A 19,021-nucleotide genomic window follows, 5' to 3' on the forward strand; every position below is an offset into this window, starting at 1 on the left:
GAATACTGATGCAGGTCCTAGCCGGTTGGCTCAGCGGTAGAGTGTTTGCCTGGAGTGTGGAGGTCCTGGGTTTGATGCCCGGTCAGGGCACACAGGAGAAGCACCCATCTGCTTTTCCACCCTTCCCGCTCTCCTTCCTCTCTCTCTCTTCCCCTCCTACAACCAAGGCTCCATTGGAGCAAAGTTGGCCTGGGCGCTGAGGATGGCTCCATGGCCTCCACCTCAGGCCCTAGAATGGCTCCGGCCACAGTGGTACAATAGCCCAGAGGGCAGAGCATCGACCCCTAGTGGGCATGCCAGATAGATCCTGGTCAGGCGCATGCGGGAGTCTGACTGCCTCCCTGCTTCTTACTTCAGAAAAAAAAATAATACTGATGCATTTGACACATCCATGTATGTTATCTTGTAAGCCCCACAGTGTTCATCTGAAGTAGATGGTGCTTAGCACCATTTTGCAGGAAAGGATGTAGAGACTAAAAGAAATTAGGTGATTTCCTGAGTCCACTCAGAGTGTCAAAGCCAAAAACTGAACTCAGGAAGCTCTGCTTGTAGTCTTAGAAGGGGTTCTGCAGGGTCCTTGTCAGGCAGCCTCACTGGAGGAACAGAGGAGTGAGTTTGAAGAGTTTGTGCAGACTGCTTGCCTAGAGATAGTTGGAAGGGAGAAGAGAAGAGGGCAGGTCATGTTAGCAAGTGGTGAATAGCACAGACTTTAGAGTGATTCTGCCTCTTTCACTTATTAGTTGTTTGGTTTTTGTGCAGGTTACATAACTTCACTTAACTTCCCTTTGGTTAGCTGGATGCTGGGGACAATAATAACCTAGTCTTAGTATTAGGATGATTAAGTGAGATTCTATAAATGTAAAAGCACGTAGCACAATGTTTGGAACATATATTAGCTCCCTATAAGTGATAGCTATTGCTCTGTGGATCAGTATGAGCACTGTCACTGATAAGAAGAGCATCACCAGGGCACGGAGTACCTTAGTAGGATTGGCAAATATTTCAAGTCAAAGATAAAGATAAGAAGGCTTGAGAGGAAGTTTGGTGTAGCAGATGACCACTTACTAACAGTGTGACCTAGGATCTCTGTGCCTCAGTTTCGTGTCTAAATGGAGATAGTAATAACCCCTCCCTTACCAGGCTGCTGTGGGGATCAGGTAAGTTAACATATTTCAAGTCTTTATCAATAGAACTGATCCTGGTACACAGTGAACACAATATAAGTGTTAGTTATGACATCTTCAGTTTGCATTTATGATAATAAATTATTTAGGTTGGGAAAAGTCATTATGAATTAACGCATGTAGTATCCAGGTGCCTCAAATTGATTTAAAAGGCTGTGCAAATGGAATAGTCTCAACCTTTAATCAAGTAAGACAGCATTCAGGGCTCACTTGCAGTATTTTAGTTGATCAAGTTTTTTTGGCAGTGTGCTGCTGTTTAAAATCAGTGCCCCGAATTTAAGGACTCACCAAATGCAGTACCTTTTGTGGAAAGAAACCAGATGCCAAACAGGATGCAGTGTTGGGTATGGTCCCTCATTTCTTCAGGGCCTGAACGGAAGCCATTAGACACCAAGATTTTTAAGCACTTTTGTAAAGAAATGGCTTTTGTGTGACTCATTGCCAAAGCAGACGCAATTACACCCAAGAGTTTCTAACACTTTCAAAAACAGACGGGAACAAAATCCAAATATACGAAATAAAAATACATTTGTGTTCAGAAATCAATGGAGAAAATGAATAAAATCCAACCTGAAAATATAGGTAAAGGACACTTGATGTGATAATGATACTGCCACTGAGGTTAATAGCAAAAGGACTCAAGTATTGTGGGTACACAATAGGACTGTGTTTTCAGTTTGGAGAAACATGTAGATAAGGACTACTCTAGGGCTGGTAAGAAATTTCTGGTTATACAAGCTCTGAGCATGAGAGGCTGTTACAGACAGTTTATTTGACACAGGTGGAGATATGACTCACCAGTACAAATGCAAAAGGAAGAGGCTAGGCAATTAGGTAATGGATCAGATAAAGGTCAAGGAGAAAGGTTGAAAACTGAAGTTGGGCCTGTGCAGAGATAAGAGCAAATGGTAAAGGACTTAGAGGCAAATGTAAAGAATTAAGGAAAATGTGTTCTTTCCCCCCCTTTGAGGAAAAGAAGGTAAATTGAGATACCCCAAAATTTATTTCAGAATAGTAATCTTTCTTTGAAAAGAACAAAAAGAAAGGAAATGTCCTTTATGTGATACCCAGTAGCATGCAGGAAAGCCCACTAGTTAGCCTGAAAAGGTAGGCTCCAGTTCCTCTTCAAATTAACCTCCTTAAGTGTTTCTTTGTGTATCCTTGGTGGAGACAGACTCACGAGTGGTATGGTACCAACCTTGGAAAGATTGCTGTATTGGCAGGGAAAGCCACAACCACAACAGGTGTTTCAAGGAGAGGAGATTTAATACAGGATGTGGATTGGAAGGCAAAAATTGGGAAGGTGAGGTAACCCAGGGATTCATGACTTCGGGAAGCTACTACCACCGTTGTCCAGGGGCACAAAAGGGAAGCAGTGACAGCCCCATCATTTAGAAAACACAGGAGGACTGCCACTGCAGCTGGGGCTGTGGAGGAGGGCATGAAGATTCTTCCAGAGTCATTGTCAGAAGATGAGAGAGGGGGGAGACAGAGTAATAAGAGACCAAGCATAACATCCTTTCCCCTCCTGCCACCTGCTGGCTTCCCACAGTCTGCCTTCTGGCAAGGAGCCAACTGGCAATGGAGCCTGGGAAGCAGAATTTTCCGAAGCTCGGCCCCAGCATTACAGGACAAAGTAAAGGGTGGGCCTGTGTCTCAGACACAGGAGGTAAATAACCGGCACTAGGCATGCCACTCATTCTTGTGAAAGCCAGTGGAGAACTGCAGTAGGGACGAGTCTGAATCAAAGCTGACCTGCATTTACTTAGGGGAATTGGATACGGGTAATTTTTCAGAAAAGATCAGTGTTTCTGGTGAATGATATAAACAAACATGAACATATTAATATGCATATAGAGGTATATGGATAGTATGTCAACCCACATAATATTCTCCGGGGTGGGTCTTGGTCTGTTCTGGGCAGTGGTGCACTGGTGTGTATGTGTGTGTGTGTGAATATAAATATATAAACATTTATATTTATATGTGTTGTGTGTGTTATATGTGTGTAAATGACAGAGAGTGCTACTGCCATTATGCAACAGTGAGGTAATATTTAGGTGGCATGTTATTAAAACATTGAAATACTTCTGTACTATTTAGGAAAAAATCAAAATAAAATATTGCCGTAGGCTCTCCCAAGTGATCTCTGGCAAGCATGGCCCTGGAGAGCCAAGAGTGGGCGCTGGAGGGGGATGCCCACCAGCCTTCCAGCCCACCCTCTGGAAGTCCACACTCTGGCCTTCACCTCGAGTACTCCACTGGCCGGAGCAGACCCAGACTTCCCTTTCCTCTTGGTGGTGATGATAGGGCATCTGGCTCCATCTAGTTCCTGGCTGGTGTACTAACTACTGCTACCTCACCTTCCACAGTGTACCGTGTGTGTAGGTTGTTAAACATGCTGAATGCAGGTGCATGCACACACACTCACACCCACACACTACTTATGGGTAAAGCCATCTATGCAAAAATAATCTTGCATATTACTTTGCTGTTTAAATAAGGGGAAATATAAATATGAACTTTGGATCCATTAAGTATTCAGAAATTTCATTGCGTAATATAAAATCTTTGTTATACATATTTGGATACATCTCTGAGTATCTAGAATCTATACTTCCTGTTGGCTTATGTAGTGTTTAATCAACATGTACATAGCAATTCTGCACAGAAGCTGAGCACACTTCCTTGTTCTGCCCTATTGCATGTTCTTCACCTGTGGCGGGGAGATAGCTTTATTCCTCTATTTAATCTGTGACATTTGGTGAGAAATTCAGATTCCCCTAAATTTTATGATCTGGACAGCTATTCCTAGAGAATGACAGAAGAGCCCCAATTAGTTTTCCAAAGGTCACTCACTTGAAAAGTCAGAAGATGGAATTGATTGAAAGTCTCATCTATCACAAGGTAATAACTGTAACTGGCCCCTTTTGACCCCTATCCTTAACTGGTCGCATGGGAAAAAGTAAAATTTGTCACTTATCACCTGTGACTTCCATTAAATAAATGGAATAGAGCAACTAAGCCATGCTTAGAAATAGCAAATATTCTCAGTTTAATAAAACAGTTTTTAAATTGTTCTTCTAAACATAGATGATAAGCTGTTAGCAAATTGTAATTACTTACCTCTGAGTTTTGCTCCTCATGGTTATTTTCATGGCTGTGGTAGACCTCATTTAGTTGAAGTGATTTTAGACATGGGACTCTTCTTTAGGAAAATTTTGGATGCTTTTTCATTTGCTATCTGTAAAACAAGCTGAATGTCAAGGTTTCCCTCTCAAATGAGTAGGATAATCCTACGAATAGCAAACTCATCTTCAAGTAACAACTGACCCCACTGATATTCCAATAAAAAAAGTTAATATTTGTGAAGGAAATTCCTTTGGGAGAGTTTCCTGGAAAGTGTTCTGAACCCAAGAACATATCTGAATTTTCTCTCACTTACAATCGGATTCTGAGAGTTCTGGCAGAGTTTTATTGGGAACAAATGGAAAAAGCTCAGGGTTGAACAGTGGGAACATTTTTAAAAACCATACAATCCAGGAATGCATTAGAATTGCTAGATGAGGTTGCTTCCTAAAACTAGGAGCTTACTCTCTTTCTTCTGAGGCTGAGTATAAACATCCGTCTTAAAATTCAATTGATAGTAAGGTTTCTTTTTATGACGAAGAATCTCAAATATTAGGAAAGTATGTAAAATAATATTTTGAATAGCTTTAACAGATATTACATGTATGCCATATTAGCTTTATAAATGCATATACACATTTTAAATGAATAAAACAGATACATTGGAAAGTCTCTGTGTAATCATCATTGGCCTAATGTCCTTCCTCCCTGCCTACCTCCTTTCCCAGTTATAAACACTTTTGACTTCAGTGTTTATCATTCCCGCACATTTTTTTTTAGTGCAAGAGAGAGAGAGACAAAGAGACAGACAGACAAGAAGGGAGAGAGATGAGAGATGAGAAGCATCAACTCGTAGTTATGGCACTTTAGTTGTTCACTGATTGCTTTCTCATACTTGCCTTGATGGGGGGGGGGAGTCAGTGCCCCCTTGCTCAAGCCAGCCACCTTTGGGCTTAAGCCAGAGACCATGGGGTCATGTATATGATTCCATGCTCAAGCCAGATGAGCCCATGCTCAAACCAGCGACCATGGGGTCATGTCTATGATCCCATGCTCAAGCCAGCGACCTTGGAGTTTCAAACCTGGGTCCTCAACATCTCAGGTTGATGCTCTGTCCACTGCGCCACCACCTGGTCAGGCCTCCATACATTTCTTTGTGCTTTTGCTACATAGCTATGTATCTGTAAATAACACACAACATTATTTTACATGTCATAAAACTTTAAATTCTCTCCTACATACAACTTGTCTTAGCATTGCTTTTTAGATTATTTCATGTTCATGCATAGACCATTTGTTTAAACTACTGTGTTGTTTTCCATTATGTGATTATACCACAATTTATCAGCTACTCCTACAAGAGGATAGAGGGAAGGACAATTTAAAGTCATATCTTTATAACTTGTTGGTTGAGTAGATACTTAAATATGCCAGGACTTGATACTTTCATTCCTGCCTTTCTCCTTGTGCTTTTAGCTATTTTACTCCTTTCTTTATATTTGATCTGGCCCTCTGGAAAGATTGTTAAGATAAATGACCAACAAAAGCTGCTCTACAGATACAATGAGTGCCCACTGTATGTTCTGGAAGACATAAACCTAAGCCAGACATTGGCCAACAAGTAGGCCGCTGTCAAATATATAATCGTCAAGTTGTGTATACACATTCCTATCTGTATTGTAATCCTTGTCGATTTCCTATATATCCACTTGCTGTATTTTAATTCCTACTTTTAAAGGAGTCTCATTGCTTAAATTTACAAAATATTAGTAATGATAATTTGATTATTCTGTTATTTGATTATTCAAGTGCCTATTTTTTTCTGATTTTATTTGCTATAGTATTACATTTTAAAACCAAAGTATAAGACATCATTATAAGCCATTGCTTTTAATTTTATACAGGTATTATTTACAACATTTTGGTTAAATACTGCTCATTTTGTAGATAGAATGCCTATAGAACTGAAACTGTCTGCCATTTCCTTCCAAAAAAGAAACTCAAGAATTAATTATGGCCTGACCAGGCAGTGGCGCAGTGGATAGAGTGTCGGACTGGAACAGGAGACCCAGGTTCAAAACCCCGAGGTCACCAGTTAGAGCACAGGCTCATCTGGTTTGAGCAAGGCTCACCAGCTTGATCCCAATGTTGCTGACTTGGGCAAGGGGTCACCCCCCCCCCCCCCCCCCCCGTCAAGGCGCACATTAGAAAGCAATCAATGAACAACTCGGGTGCCACAACAAAGAATTGATGCTTCTTATCTCCCTTCCTATCTGTCTGTCCCTATCTGTCCCTCTCTCTCTGTCTCTGTCACACACAAAAAGAATCAGTTAGTCTGTTTCTTTGTTGTTTTTTTTTTTTTTTTTAATATTTTTAATTTTCTGAAGCCGGAAACGGGGAGAGACAGTCAGACAGACTCCCGCATGCGCCCGACCGGGATCCACCCGGCACGCCCACCAGGGGCAACGGCTCTTCCCACCAGGGGGCGATGCTCTGCCCCTCCGGGGCGTCGCTCTGCCGCGACCAGAGCCACTCCAGCACCTGGGGCAGAGGCCAAGGAGCCATCCCCAGTGCCCGGGCCATCTTTGCTCCAATGGAGCCTCGTCTGTGAGAGGGGAAGAGAGAGACAGAGAGGAAGGAGGGGGGTTGGAGAAGCAAATGGGTGCTTCTCCTTTGTGCCCTGGCCAGGAATCGAACCCGGGTCCCCCGCATGCCAGGCCGATGCTCTACCGCTGAGCCAACCGGCCAGGGCCTGTTTCTTTGTTTTAATAGACAACATTGTTGTGAGCCAACAACTTCCGGTATTCCTGTGCAACTGTAATCTATGATTTGCCTCTGTAATTTCATTAATTTTTGGTGACCAGAGCATTTTTGAGTGTTAATAGATAAATTCTATTTATAATTAAGTTATTCTAGTGACTCAGTTTTGCTTGGGGTGGAAAATAAGTCTCTGAATGAATAGCTTTTTTTTTTCCTTCATGACCAAGTGTTGATGCAGTAAATTGGATTTAACGTTTGACTAAAACATCATCTAAGCTAAAAGAGGTTTGAGCTGATGAAACTAAATGTCATTAGAAGAACCTATGTGACAAATAAAGTACATATTTTAGAAAAGATCAAAGAATCACATGGGCCAAGAAATTCCCAACCTAAGATGATATGTTCTGTAAGGGTTAAAGGAGATTTTTCAGTTACTAAGCAAAAAACACATCATAAATTACTGCAGCTTCTCTCATTTTTGTTTCATTGTTTTTGTTTTTACTGTGATCCGGAAATGACCATATTGATTTTTGAGCTTTCATTTTAAAAAAAAATCACTGAGATGAAATGTCATGGCTTTGTGAAGACTGGGTTAACCGATGATAGCCCTGGGATGCTGGGAGGAGTGCAGTTTCTCTGCTGATCGTTCATTTGTGCACTTACGTCTTTTTTCAGAGCCGCCTCTTATCTGCAGTTAGAATAATGATCGTTGTGGTTTGTTTTATTCAGATCAAGTTTTCAGAATCTGACTACTTTGGCAACGTCCTGCAAACCCGCAAGTATTTAGCACAGTCTGATTTCTTCTGGCTGAGAAAAGCTGTTCCAAAAACAGAGTGAGTAAAAAAAAAAAAAAAGTGAAACAGATAAATATCTTGGTGGGTTCTCTTTAGATCAAACTTTGTAGTTACCCTCAAGTCAGTGTAACTGGCTTGCCAGTTAATCTCGGCTTGGCAGAATCTGTGTTATGTTTTGGCAACTCTTATTTCTGATATTATACAAATCAGTTCAGTTTAATTATGGCTCCCTCACTCCAAGAAGGCTTATTAGGGCATATTATGATGCCAACATTCGAATGATTTATAGATCTTGTTTTATATATGGGTGTATAGAAAATTTCTGTAGAATGTTACACTCAGGTACAAACTTTTGAAGACCTTAAAAAACAACAAATACTAAAAAAATAAAGTCTGATTACAAATGTAGAAGTAATTGCATAATTATTAAGTAACTAGAGGATATTTGTTAAGGTAACAGGTAAAAGAACTGATAGCTCTATTTTTTACTCCAATAGTAATCATTATTTATTCCCCTTCTTTCCACCTGCCTGTAGGAACTTTCCCTACAGATAAGAGAGTTTCCTTAGGAATTCCTGGGGTCCTAGCAAAATGTGTGATGATGATGATGATGATGATGATGACGACGACGACAGCAGCTAACAATTATTATGTGTTTGTAATGTGCTAGAAAGTGCTTTACATGTTTTGATTCATTTTATCCTCTTGTCAATTTTGTGAGATCTAGATACTATTTATTATCTCCATTTCACAAATGAGTAAGAGGCTAAAAATTGAGAAATTCTTCAGCTCAGGTTTAGATTAATTTTTGTTTTTACTTTTGATTCTCTTCTGCTATGGGCCACTTCTCCCATGTGTCCATCTCTCTGTTCTCCAGATTGGATCATTTCTATTGATCTGTCTTCAGATTCTCCAGTTCTTTCCTGTGCATTCTCAAATTTGCCATTGACCCATCTAACAAATTTTTCATTTTGATTATTGGACTCTCTAACTACAGAATTTCCATTGGAATATTTTTATATAGTTTATTTTTCGTAATTGTTGAATCATTGTCATATTTTTTATTAATTCTTTGAATATAGCTCTTTTTTTTTTTGAAGAGAGAGACAGGAAGGGAGAGCAATAAGAAGCATTAACTCATAGTTGTGGCACTTCAGTTATTTGATTGTTCCTCATACATGTCTTGACCAGGGAGCTCAAGCCAAGCTGAGGCAGTGACCCCTTGCTCAAGCCCTTGAACTTCAAGCCAAGGACATTGAGCTTCAAGCCGGGGACCTTGGAATCATGTTGATGATCCCACACTCAAGCTGGCGACCTTGAGATTTCGTACCTGGGACCTTAGCATCCTAAGTTGATACTCTATTCACTGCACCATCACCAGTTAGGCAAATATAGCTTATTTTAAATCTTTGAACTAATTAATAAGGGCTGCTTTCAAGTTTTTGTCAGCTAAATCCAACATCTGGGCTCATTCAGAGTTAGTTTTTATTGATTTTTTTTTTCTTTTGGTTTTAAACATTTTCTTTGCATAGCATTTTTTTGTATGTGTCGAATATGACACTTTAGATAATATATTGTAGCAACAGTGGATTCTGATTTATTTTAGACCTTTTAAAAACTAACGTTCCTGGACTTCCACTGCAGAACTTTTCTCCTACAGTATGCAGCTGCAGATGTCTCTGCTCATTTTTTAAGTTCTTGTATTTTTTAGCCTCACTTCCTAGAGTTTGTCCCTGTATTTGCATAGTTTAGTGCTCAGGAGTTCAGGGCAAGGCTTGCACTGAAACCCTTCTAGCCTGGAGGGTTTCTGCCCTAGGCCAGTTGGTTGTGTCCGGGTTGGGAGTGCATTCAAAGTCACCATCAGTTCTCAGTCAGCCTCGGATTTTACTTTTCATTGGGCTCTCTCTGGTGTCCCCTGTACCTGTGCCTGGTTTCCCAGTCAGCAGTGGTGTGTGGCAAGCTTATCTCACCCTTCTGTGTGTCTTTTAGTTTCATGATTTCCTTTTTACATTTCCGGCTGGTCCATTGCTCTCCCCAGTGTGAACTGTAATTTCCGGTTAGCAAAGCTGTGGGTTTTCCTCATTTGTTTTTTAACAAGTTCGCCACTTGTAGCTGACAGAGCTGCAGTTTCTCAGCCCTACTCCCAATTGAACCCAGCCCTGTGGCAGCAAAGCTGCTGATTTTCCAGCTGGCCCTGTCCTAATAAAAAACTGAGTTCTCACTGACCGAGGTAGGAGGGATGGGAGCAGTCCCAGGCTAGAAGGCTATACCCTATTCTGTTTACTTTCAGCTCTAGCAGTTTTTCAAAATTAAACTCTTTTTCAATGTGTTGTTTGCCTTTGATCAATTCCCAGAGCCCTAAAGTGGTTGTTGACAATTTTGTCCAAGTTTATACTTGATTTTTGTGGAAAGGATTTGTTGACCTTTTTATATCATCTTAGCTGGAAGCCTGGCTTCCATACCTGCATTTTTTTCTTGGCCCACTTTTGTAGAATTAAGTTTTATTGGGATGACACTGGTTAATATAATTATACAGGTTCATGGCCCACTTTTGAAATGCAGCTGATATTTAGGCCTTCAAATCTTTGGCTGGCTCTTTTTCTGCTCTCTGGGTCTTTGTTACTCTTCCTTCCAACTCCCTGCTCCATCCTGGCTTTGAGATACTCTGGGCCCCATAACTCGCCCTCAGCTGAAGCTGTCATTTCCTCCTCTCCGTCTCAGCCATGATTCCCATTAGCCATTCTTGCCTTCTGCCCTACAGATCTCCCTACGACACACACCCACACAGTTCGTTAAAAGTGTTCGACTTAAAGAGTAGGCCTGAAGCTGAATCACTCGCCTGTCCATCTCTGACTCCAATCAAAACCACAAAGGAGGAAGACAGGCTTTTGTGCTTCTTTGGCAACGACAGATAACTGGTTTAAAGCCATCTGCTCCACTGCCCTTTGTTCTCTCCTCTCATCACAGTATCTCTCAGTCTATCTCTCCTACTCTATTCCCAGTCTAAATTATTCAACAGCAATGTTACATTTAGGGTTCTAAAACTAGCTTTTCAAATCCAATGGCTTTAGGAAATGGTTTCCAATAACCCAGTGAGCATCTACATATAGTGTGGTGGGCACAGATCTATGCACATCATCCTGCCCTTTCAGTTCAAACTCTTTTATTTTTTTCAACTTGTGGAAAATTCAAGACTCTTACCAGTATTTCTGTGAAATTTCCTGGACTTCTCAGGGACTCCTCTATATTGGAGATGCTGCCAACTTAATTCTTCAGTTTAAAAATGACCTTAGTCATTTGGATGTGTTGCAGGCCCTGGGTTGCTAATTGAAAAACTCCTAAATGCGTCATCTTTAACATCCTAAAATACTGATGGGCTGTCAGATTTTAATAGCCTTGACTATTTCTAAGTTTTTTTATTCATGTTTTGGAAAAATGCTGGCTGACTGTGTGGGCTTAGGAAACCTGTGATTTGCATACTTTATTCTCTGTTGATGAAAACAAATACCTCTTTCAGAGGGGATGTTAAATTGGTTAATGTTTTTGGAAAGTTCTCCAGGAATGAAAATTAGTACAAAGCTAGTTATTCTTGTTTCCTCTGACTATATATCTATTTCAGGGAAAGTAATATTAAGAAATTTAAGGTCATTTTTACACAGTAAAGTGATTCAATAGTTAATTTTCTAAAAGAAATTTCGGGCTGGCTCTTTTCAGGCATGGTAGGTAATTTCAGCTTCATAGTACCCACCGGCTTTAATTAACATCTTTTAGGCCTGAACATTCATGAGTTAATCGAGTGGGGACGATTTTCAAGTGTCTCCACTACACTAGTTACTTAGTACACAGCACATCGTGTTTATATTTCTACAAAGCCCTGAAATAACATTTTGCTTCTTTGTGGGTGTAGAAGATAAATAACCTTTATCTTTCATTCTCATGGAATGTGGAATCCATTTTTGCCACACTAATGTGCATTAAGAAGTTTCTAACGTGATGATAAATGTCAGCAAGAATGAAATTAATTGGGTGGTCATCCCTGAAGGTACATATTTAGGGTTGGTTCTCTGAACTGTCACTTCATCAGCTTGCTTAAAAATAGAGGATTTACTTCATTTCTCAGCTTGAGTCAAAAGTAACTTCTTTCCCTCCAGATCACCTTTTTTTTTGACAGAAATGACTTTAAGCTAGCTTCCCTATTAACCTACTCTCACTCTACTGTGACCAAACATGCCTGACTGTCTTTCTCTGTCTTCTGAGAAATATGTAAAAATGCATAAAATGTCTGTACAAATTATGGTCCTGTGTAGAATTTTTATTTGCAAAAGCATTATCTATAACAGAATGGGAGGATATAATTTACAGGATATTAAAATTAAAGCAATAAATACTCTATGGTTTTTCCATACCATACACCTTAGACTGTCTTTAAGAGTTGATAGGTAAAATATAGAACTTTAGCTTGATGTATATCTATTTTATAGGGTCCAAAGACTTAAAGTTGCCAATATCTTTTCCTTTAGATTATTGTATTTTAGTCATTTTATGTATCCCATTGTCCAGTATAATTTCATTTTCATGTGTTTTTGGATTTGAAATTTATGTCATACCTCTTCCCCCCATTATCCACTAAATTCTTCCCCCAACACAGATGCAGGAACACCCTAAAGACTTAGTAAGAACAGTTTAAAGCACATGAATAACACTCCTTGTTTATTCAAATCGATGTACAGTATATACAGCAGTAAATTCATTTAAATAGATTTAGCGTTCTTCTGCTTAGCTCATACCACTTAGACCAGGGGTCCCCAAACTACGGCCTGCGGGCCGCATGCGGCCCCCTGAGGCCATTTATGCGGCCCCGCCGCACTTCCAGAAGGAGCACTTCTTTTATTGGTGGTCAGTGAGAGGAGCATAGTTCCCATTGAAATACTGGTCAGTTTGTTGATTTAAATTTACTTGTTCTTTATTTTAAATATTGTATTTGTTCCCGTTTTGTTTTTTTACTTTAAAATAAGATATGTGCAGTGTTCATAGGGATTTGTTCATAGTTTTTTTTCTAGTCCGGCCCTCCAACAGTCTGAGGGACAGTGAACTGGCCCCCTGTGTAAAAAGTTTGGGGACCCCTGACTTAGACAATAGTCTTAGCCCATAAGAAACTTAAAACCTTGGTAGGAGGTAAGTGGTGCAGATTCATATGCCTTCAGGATATGAATCAGTTAACAAAGGGTGACCTAGCCAGGTGTAAATGACGACAAATGGAAAGGGCTGTGGAGCATTAGTGGTTTCACATCTCATTTAAAGGGCTTCCAATTTAGTACCTTTTAAAACTAAGGTGCTGGGAAAATGAAACATTTTATGGGCATATCCAACCTATTGGGCAGCACTTAGACTGTGGCCAGCTAGCAGCTCAGTGTTTCAGTTATCTATTGCTGTGTAACAAGCCCCCTAACTTTAGACCAGGGGTAGTCAACCTTTTTATACCTACCGCCCACTTTTATATTTCTGTTAGTAGTAAAATTTTCTAACCACCCACAGGTTCCACAGGAATGGTGATTTATAAAGTAGGGAAGTAACTTTACTTTATAAAATGTATAAAGCAGAGTTACAGCAAGTTAAAGCATATAATAATAATTACTTACCAAGTACTTTATGTCGGATTTTTGCTAAATTTGGCAGAATAAATCTTTATAAAACAACTTACTATAGTTAAATCTATCTTTTTATTTATACTTTGGTTGCTCTGCTACTGCCCACCATGAAAGCTGGAACGCCCACTAGTGGGCGGTAGGGATCAGGTTGACTACCACTGCTTTAGACAGTTAAAACAACAGTAATTGTTCAGTCTCTCTCGTGGCTCAGGAGGTCACTAGGCCCAGCGGGGTGGTTCTTGCTCATGGTCTTTCATGGAGTCACAGTAAGATAGTGACTGAGACTGGAGGCATGTGGGAGGCTTCCTCTCTCAAGCCTAGTGGTTGATGCTGCTGTTGGCTGGAATGCCTGCTCTAGCTCTCTGGGAATACTGGGCTTTATAACATGCCAGTTGAGGAAGACACTTTAAAAAGCAAGTTTCCTAAGAAAGAGAGAGGGAGTGTGTGCATGGCCAGTGGGGTATGGAGGGCTGTATTGCCTTCGCTGCCTAGGACTGGAAGTCACGCGGTTTTACTGCGCATTTTTACTGCATTGTATGGTTTAGAAGTGAATCACTCAGGGTAGCCCATCATCAAGAGGAGAGGAATTTAGAGTTCACCTCTTAATGGGGGCAGTATAAAAAATTGCAAACACAGCTTACAACCCACACAGGTATTCTTATATTAGAGAATAATAAAACTGAGTATATAATAAAATTGAATGTAATCAGAGTGGTACAGAAAATATTTAACAGCTGCTTTGGCATGAGCACTGATCAACAAGAAGAAATAACAGCATCCATAACGGGTAGGATCTACTCTTGCAGCCACTTAATGAGCTCTTGGTACAATCAAGGCTCTGCAAATGCCCTAGATTCAGCATGAGCTATGGGAGGTCAGAAAAGGTGAGGTCATGCGTCTGAAATAAAATGTTTTCGGTAGTCTTGCTGAAGTTTCAAAGGCCCTGTGTCATTGCCTGAGTTGTTTTGTCCACCTTTACAGCAGTTAGAAATATTTTTTTTTTCGCGTGGCTCTTACCCTAATGTCCTGAAAGTTTATTCTTTGCAAAAAGGAGTGGCATTGGGAGGGATGGGAAGAGAAGGGATGAGCTCTAGGAATACACCTGGTCTTTTGTACAGTTACGATTCAGTCCAATGTCATTAGAGGACAAGTTGAAAACCACTAGGATTCTCTCTTGACCCAAACAGCAGATGTACAACTGCTTGGTTTTTTGGGTAGTGTATTAGTTTTCTGTTAATGCTGTAATAAATTACCAAAGCATAGCTACTCAAAATGACAAATGTGTTATTTCACTGTTCTGTAGGTTAGAAGTATGGGTTGGCTTGGCTGGTCTCTCAGCTCCAGGTTTCCCGAGGCTGAAATCAAGGTGTCAACTGACCGGACTCTTAGCAGGAGGCTCTGGGAAGAATCCTCTTTCAAACCCATCAAGTGTTGGCAGAATCTAGTTTCCTGTGGTTGTAAAACTGAGGTCCCTTCTTACTTGCTGGCTATTAGGTGGGAGCTATTCTTCACTTGAAAGGTCTCTCTCTGGTCCTTGCACATGGCCCCTACGCCTCAGAGCCAGAAAGAGTGTGTGCAATCCTTCTCACTGTTGGCATCCAGCTACAAAGAGTCTACACTCCATTTTAAATGCATAGTACGTTACTTAGATCGGGACTCAACACAAAATTGTTTTCTGTGAAGAGTTGGATAATAAACACATAAGCATTTTGAAGGCAAGAGGTAAAATCAAAGATGTTATGTAGGCACTTCTATAGTGAGAAATTTCCTGTTCTGTAGTATCTCTTCTGACTTGTTCCCCCTCCCCCTCTGTTGTCTATCTCAGATTCCAGTCAGAGAACGGTTTTCTGCTCTTATGAGCTCATGTAATTCAAGTGGGGCCACCTGGATAATCCAGATAACTTCCCTATTTTTAGGTCCTTAAACTTTTTTTTTTTACATCTGCAGTCACAGGTTCCAGGGATTATTAGGTACATATCTTTTTGGAGCCATAATTCTAACTACTCTACATAGCAATATTAGGTCATTAAAGGTGGTTTCCTGTCTACTTGTTTCCTCAGGAAAAGAGCCAAGTTAATAAGTAAGTTTGGTTACACCGTAAGACTTATCAAAATACTAATCCTGAAGTTAAAGGAAAAGAATATGTACTTATGGAAATGAGTATTGGTTTCAGTTTTGAAAACAGAAAGAACACTCTTTCTTGATGTCCAGTAATGTCTCCAGTATAATATAATACTTAAGAGAACTGGTTTGAAGTCAGATAGACTAGACTTTGTGCAAGTGTATGATGCTTGTAAGATCTCATTGTCCTTATCTATGCAATGGGCTAATAATTATTATAGTTGCTATGGGGGAAAACCTATGACTAGGAAGTTCTTAAGAGATAGTAAGTGCTCAGTGATTGTTAGCTAATAATAATAGTAATAAAATGATATATTCATGGAGCTCTTTATAGGTGGGGAGAAGGTGTGGGTGAACCAACTGGATTTGGGTTTGCTACTAGTTTCACATTACTGACATAAATTTTTCTGTTAAAAATAAATTAGTAAGGCCCTGGCTGGTTGGCTCAGTGGTAGAGTGTCAGCCCGGCACGTGGAAGTCCTGGGTTCAATTCCTGGTCAGGGCACACAGGAGAAGCAATTATCTACTTTTCCACCCCACCTATTTCCCCCTTCTCTCTTTTTCTTTATTCCTCTCACAGCCATGGCTGGAATGGTTCGAGCATGTTGGCCCCAGGCACTGAGGGTAGCTCCATGGCCTTGCCTCAGGTGCTAAAATAGCTTGGTTGTCTGAGCAATGGGACAGTGACCCCACGTGGGCAGAGCATCACCTTGTAGGGGGCTTTCCAGGTGGATCGCAGTCAGGGTGCATGTGGGAGTCTGTCTGCCTCCCTGCCTCTCAATAAATAAATAAATAAATAAATAAATAAATAAATAAATTTAGTAATATGATTGTTCTGAAAAGAAATTTATATGTTTATTTTAAGCAATTTAGTTTAAAACAAATTGCTTGGTTTTAATCATAAAGGGCAGTGGCTGCAACTAAGTAAAGGCTTGGCAAATTGACTTGTGGGCTAATTCTTGCCTGCTTCATATTTTTGTATGGCTCATGAGCTAAGAGTGCTTTTAGGAGTAAATGTTTATTGTTGATTTGATGATGAGAAGCACTAACTTTGAACCCTAATTAAGTAAAATGTTAATTCTGCCCTGAAAGGCTTTCATTCCTTTCATTAATAGGCCTGTGCTACAAAAAAATTGTACTTGATTATTATATTTAAAATTTCTTTAAAATTTTGTGGAAACATTTCTCACTATAGAAGTGCCTATATAACATCTTTGATTTTACCTCTTTGCCTTCATAATGCTTATGTGTTTATGATCCAACTCTTCACAGAAAACAATTTTTTGCTGAGTCCTGGTCTAAGTTAAGTACTATGCGTTTAAAATGGAGTGTAGACTCTTCATAGCTGGAAAGTACTCCCAAGATTTCCTTAATTTCATAGCTAAAGCCAGACCTCAAGTAGGTATGTGACTGTTCCAACACAACCCAGCTAGTTGGTGATAGAGACAGGACAAGTCATTAGATCTTTTAGTGCTTAACTCAGTAAACTTTCCACCAGCGTAGGTAGATCCTTTGGGTAGCATGGTTGTACTTTATTAATCTCTGTGTACATGGCCTCTGCGTTAACTAATCCAATTTTTTTTTTTTTAATATGGACAGGTCAAAGGCTATGCAGCATAGTAACTCATCTGTCCCACGGACCATTAAACAGAGCCTGGGAAACATCAACTTTTTGCTGTGTTTCCATTTGCGGGGAGAGCCCTCTGAGTCTAAGATTTCTCATTAAAGTTCACTGGTACTGGCTTTTTCTGTTAAATTAGCAACAATGAATAACCAGGCATGTTAATATGTTCTCATCAAACCAAGTTCAATTTAGTACATGATTGTTTATTGAGCAGAGCAAAAGGACTAAACTGAAGTGATCATTTCCCTGTGTGCCCCATTTCCCCATTGTTCCCTAATTATTTGCTCATAGATCCTGCCACATTGCATTTGTTCTGAGTGCTTTCCTGCCTGGATAATGATGATCACATGGTGATACTTGTTTCTCTTGCTACAGGTGGTTTACAAACCCAACGACGGTCAATGCTTTCTATAGTGCGTCCACCAATCAGATCCGTGAGTACTTGGCTTCTTGTCACTTTGTTATCTGATACAAAATGGAGGGAACTTTGCCATGACTAAGGGTAGGGCATACCCAAAGGTGACCAGGTATGTTGGCGAAGAAAGATTGTTTCCATACCCATATGCCCAATTTTCCTCACTCCCTTCACTTTATAAATTATTTAGAGCTTTGTATCATCGAATTGACAACAAAACAAAACAAAACCCTACAATAAAGCTACAATGAAACTGGCCATGAAAAGAAGCAAGCTTCCCCTTTTTTCTCAAATTGGCTTACTGATTTTGTCCCTACCATTTTGTTTATTTTTAGGATTGATGGGAAAAGCAAGCGGGTCACTGGGCAGATTGTAGAACCTGAGGGGACTATCTGTACATAAGAAAAGCTTAGAAATATTCTGATTAATTCTAAGATGTAAAGTCTTGAGTTTCCTTTATTTACATGTTTTAGGTATATATAAATGCTATGATGAGTTTAAAAATTATTAAACATCAGATTGGCACAAATTAAAAATCTGACAGCACCAAGTGTTGGCACCAGGGATAGACGCTCACTGCTGGTGAAAATGTAGATTGGCTCACGTACTTTGCAGAGCAATTTGGACACATCTAGAAAAGCAAAAGATGCGTGTACATGTCTTTGTCTCTGACCACCACTTACACTCTTGGCTTGTACCCTAGTGCAGTGATTTTTAACGTGTGGACTTGGGACCAACAGTAACAGCAGCACGTGGGAATTTGTTAGAAATACATCATAGACCTGTTGGTCACAAGCCCTGGTCAAGGGGCTCAGAAATCTGATTTTTAAGCCCTTCTGGTGACTCTAACATAGTTTGAGAACCACTGCCCTGGAGAAATCTTATACAGTGAGGCCCATGTGAGAATGCTTATAACAATATTGTGTATAATAGCAGGAAAGGGGGAATAAGCTGTGTGTCCTTCCACAGGAAAATTAATCAAATGTGGCATGTTCACACAAAAGAATGCCACATAGCAGTGACGACAAGTGACCTAGAGCAACATGCATTAACATGGATGAGCCTTACAAATATTAGATTGTGTGGGGAAAAGATACTGAGTATCTTACCACAAAAATAAGGTTTAAAAGCATGCAGGACAATTCTATGTATGTAGTACAAGGGGGAAGACATTCACAAGAATGACAGACAGTGAGTTCAGGTCGGCAGCGACCTGTTATGGAGAGGGTGGCCGCTCCTGCCTGAGCCCTTGGAGTTTCTCATCCTCTCCTCACCCCCTGCACCTCTTCTGGTCTCCATCTTCACTGCGTCACTGGGTAATAACATCTGATCTCATGGTTTTAAGC

The 19,021-nt window shown here is 40.2% G+C and overlaps 1 protein-coding gene across 1 annotated transcript in view; it reads left to right on the forward strand.

Annotated features, from left to right (window-relative positions):
- PHEX (phosphate regulating endopeptidase X-linked) overlaps positions 1-19,021 on the forward strand; it is a 214,145-nt gene that overhangs the window by 151,307 nt on the left and 43,817 nt on the right. Inside the window, exons 14-15 of the mRNA XM_066357073.1 lie at positions 7,803-7,906; positions 17,636-17,694. Coding sequence (XP_066213170.1) covers positions 7,803-7,906; positions 17,636-17,694 — 163 coding nt within the window. The remainder of the gene's footprint in view (positions 1-7,802; positions 7,907-17,635; positions 17,695-19,021) is intronic.

The sequence above is a fragment of the Saccopteryx leptura genome, chromosome X (genome assembly GCF_036850995.1).
Source record: "Saccopteryx leptura isolate mSacLep1 chromosome X, mSacLep1_pri_phased_curated, whole genome shotgun sequence".
Taxonomy (NCBI): domain Eukaryota; kingdom Metazoa; phylum Chordata; class Mammalia; order Chiroptera; family Emballonuridae; genus Saccopteryx; species Saccopteryx leptura.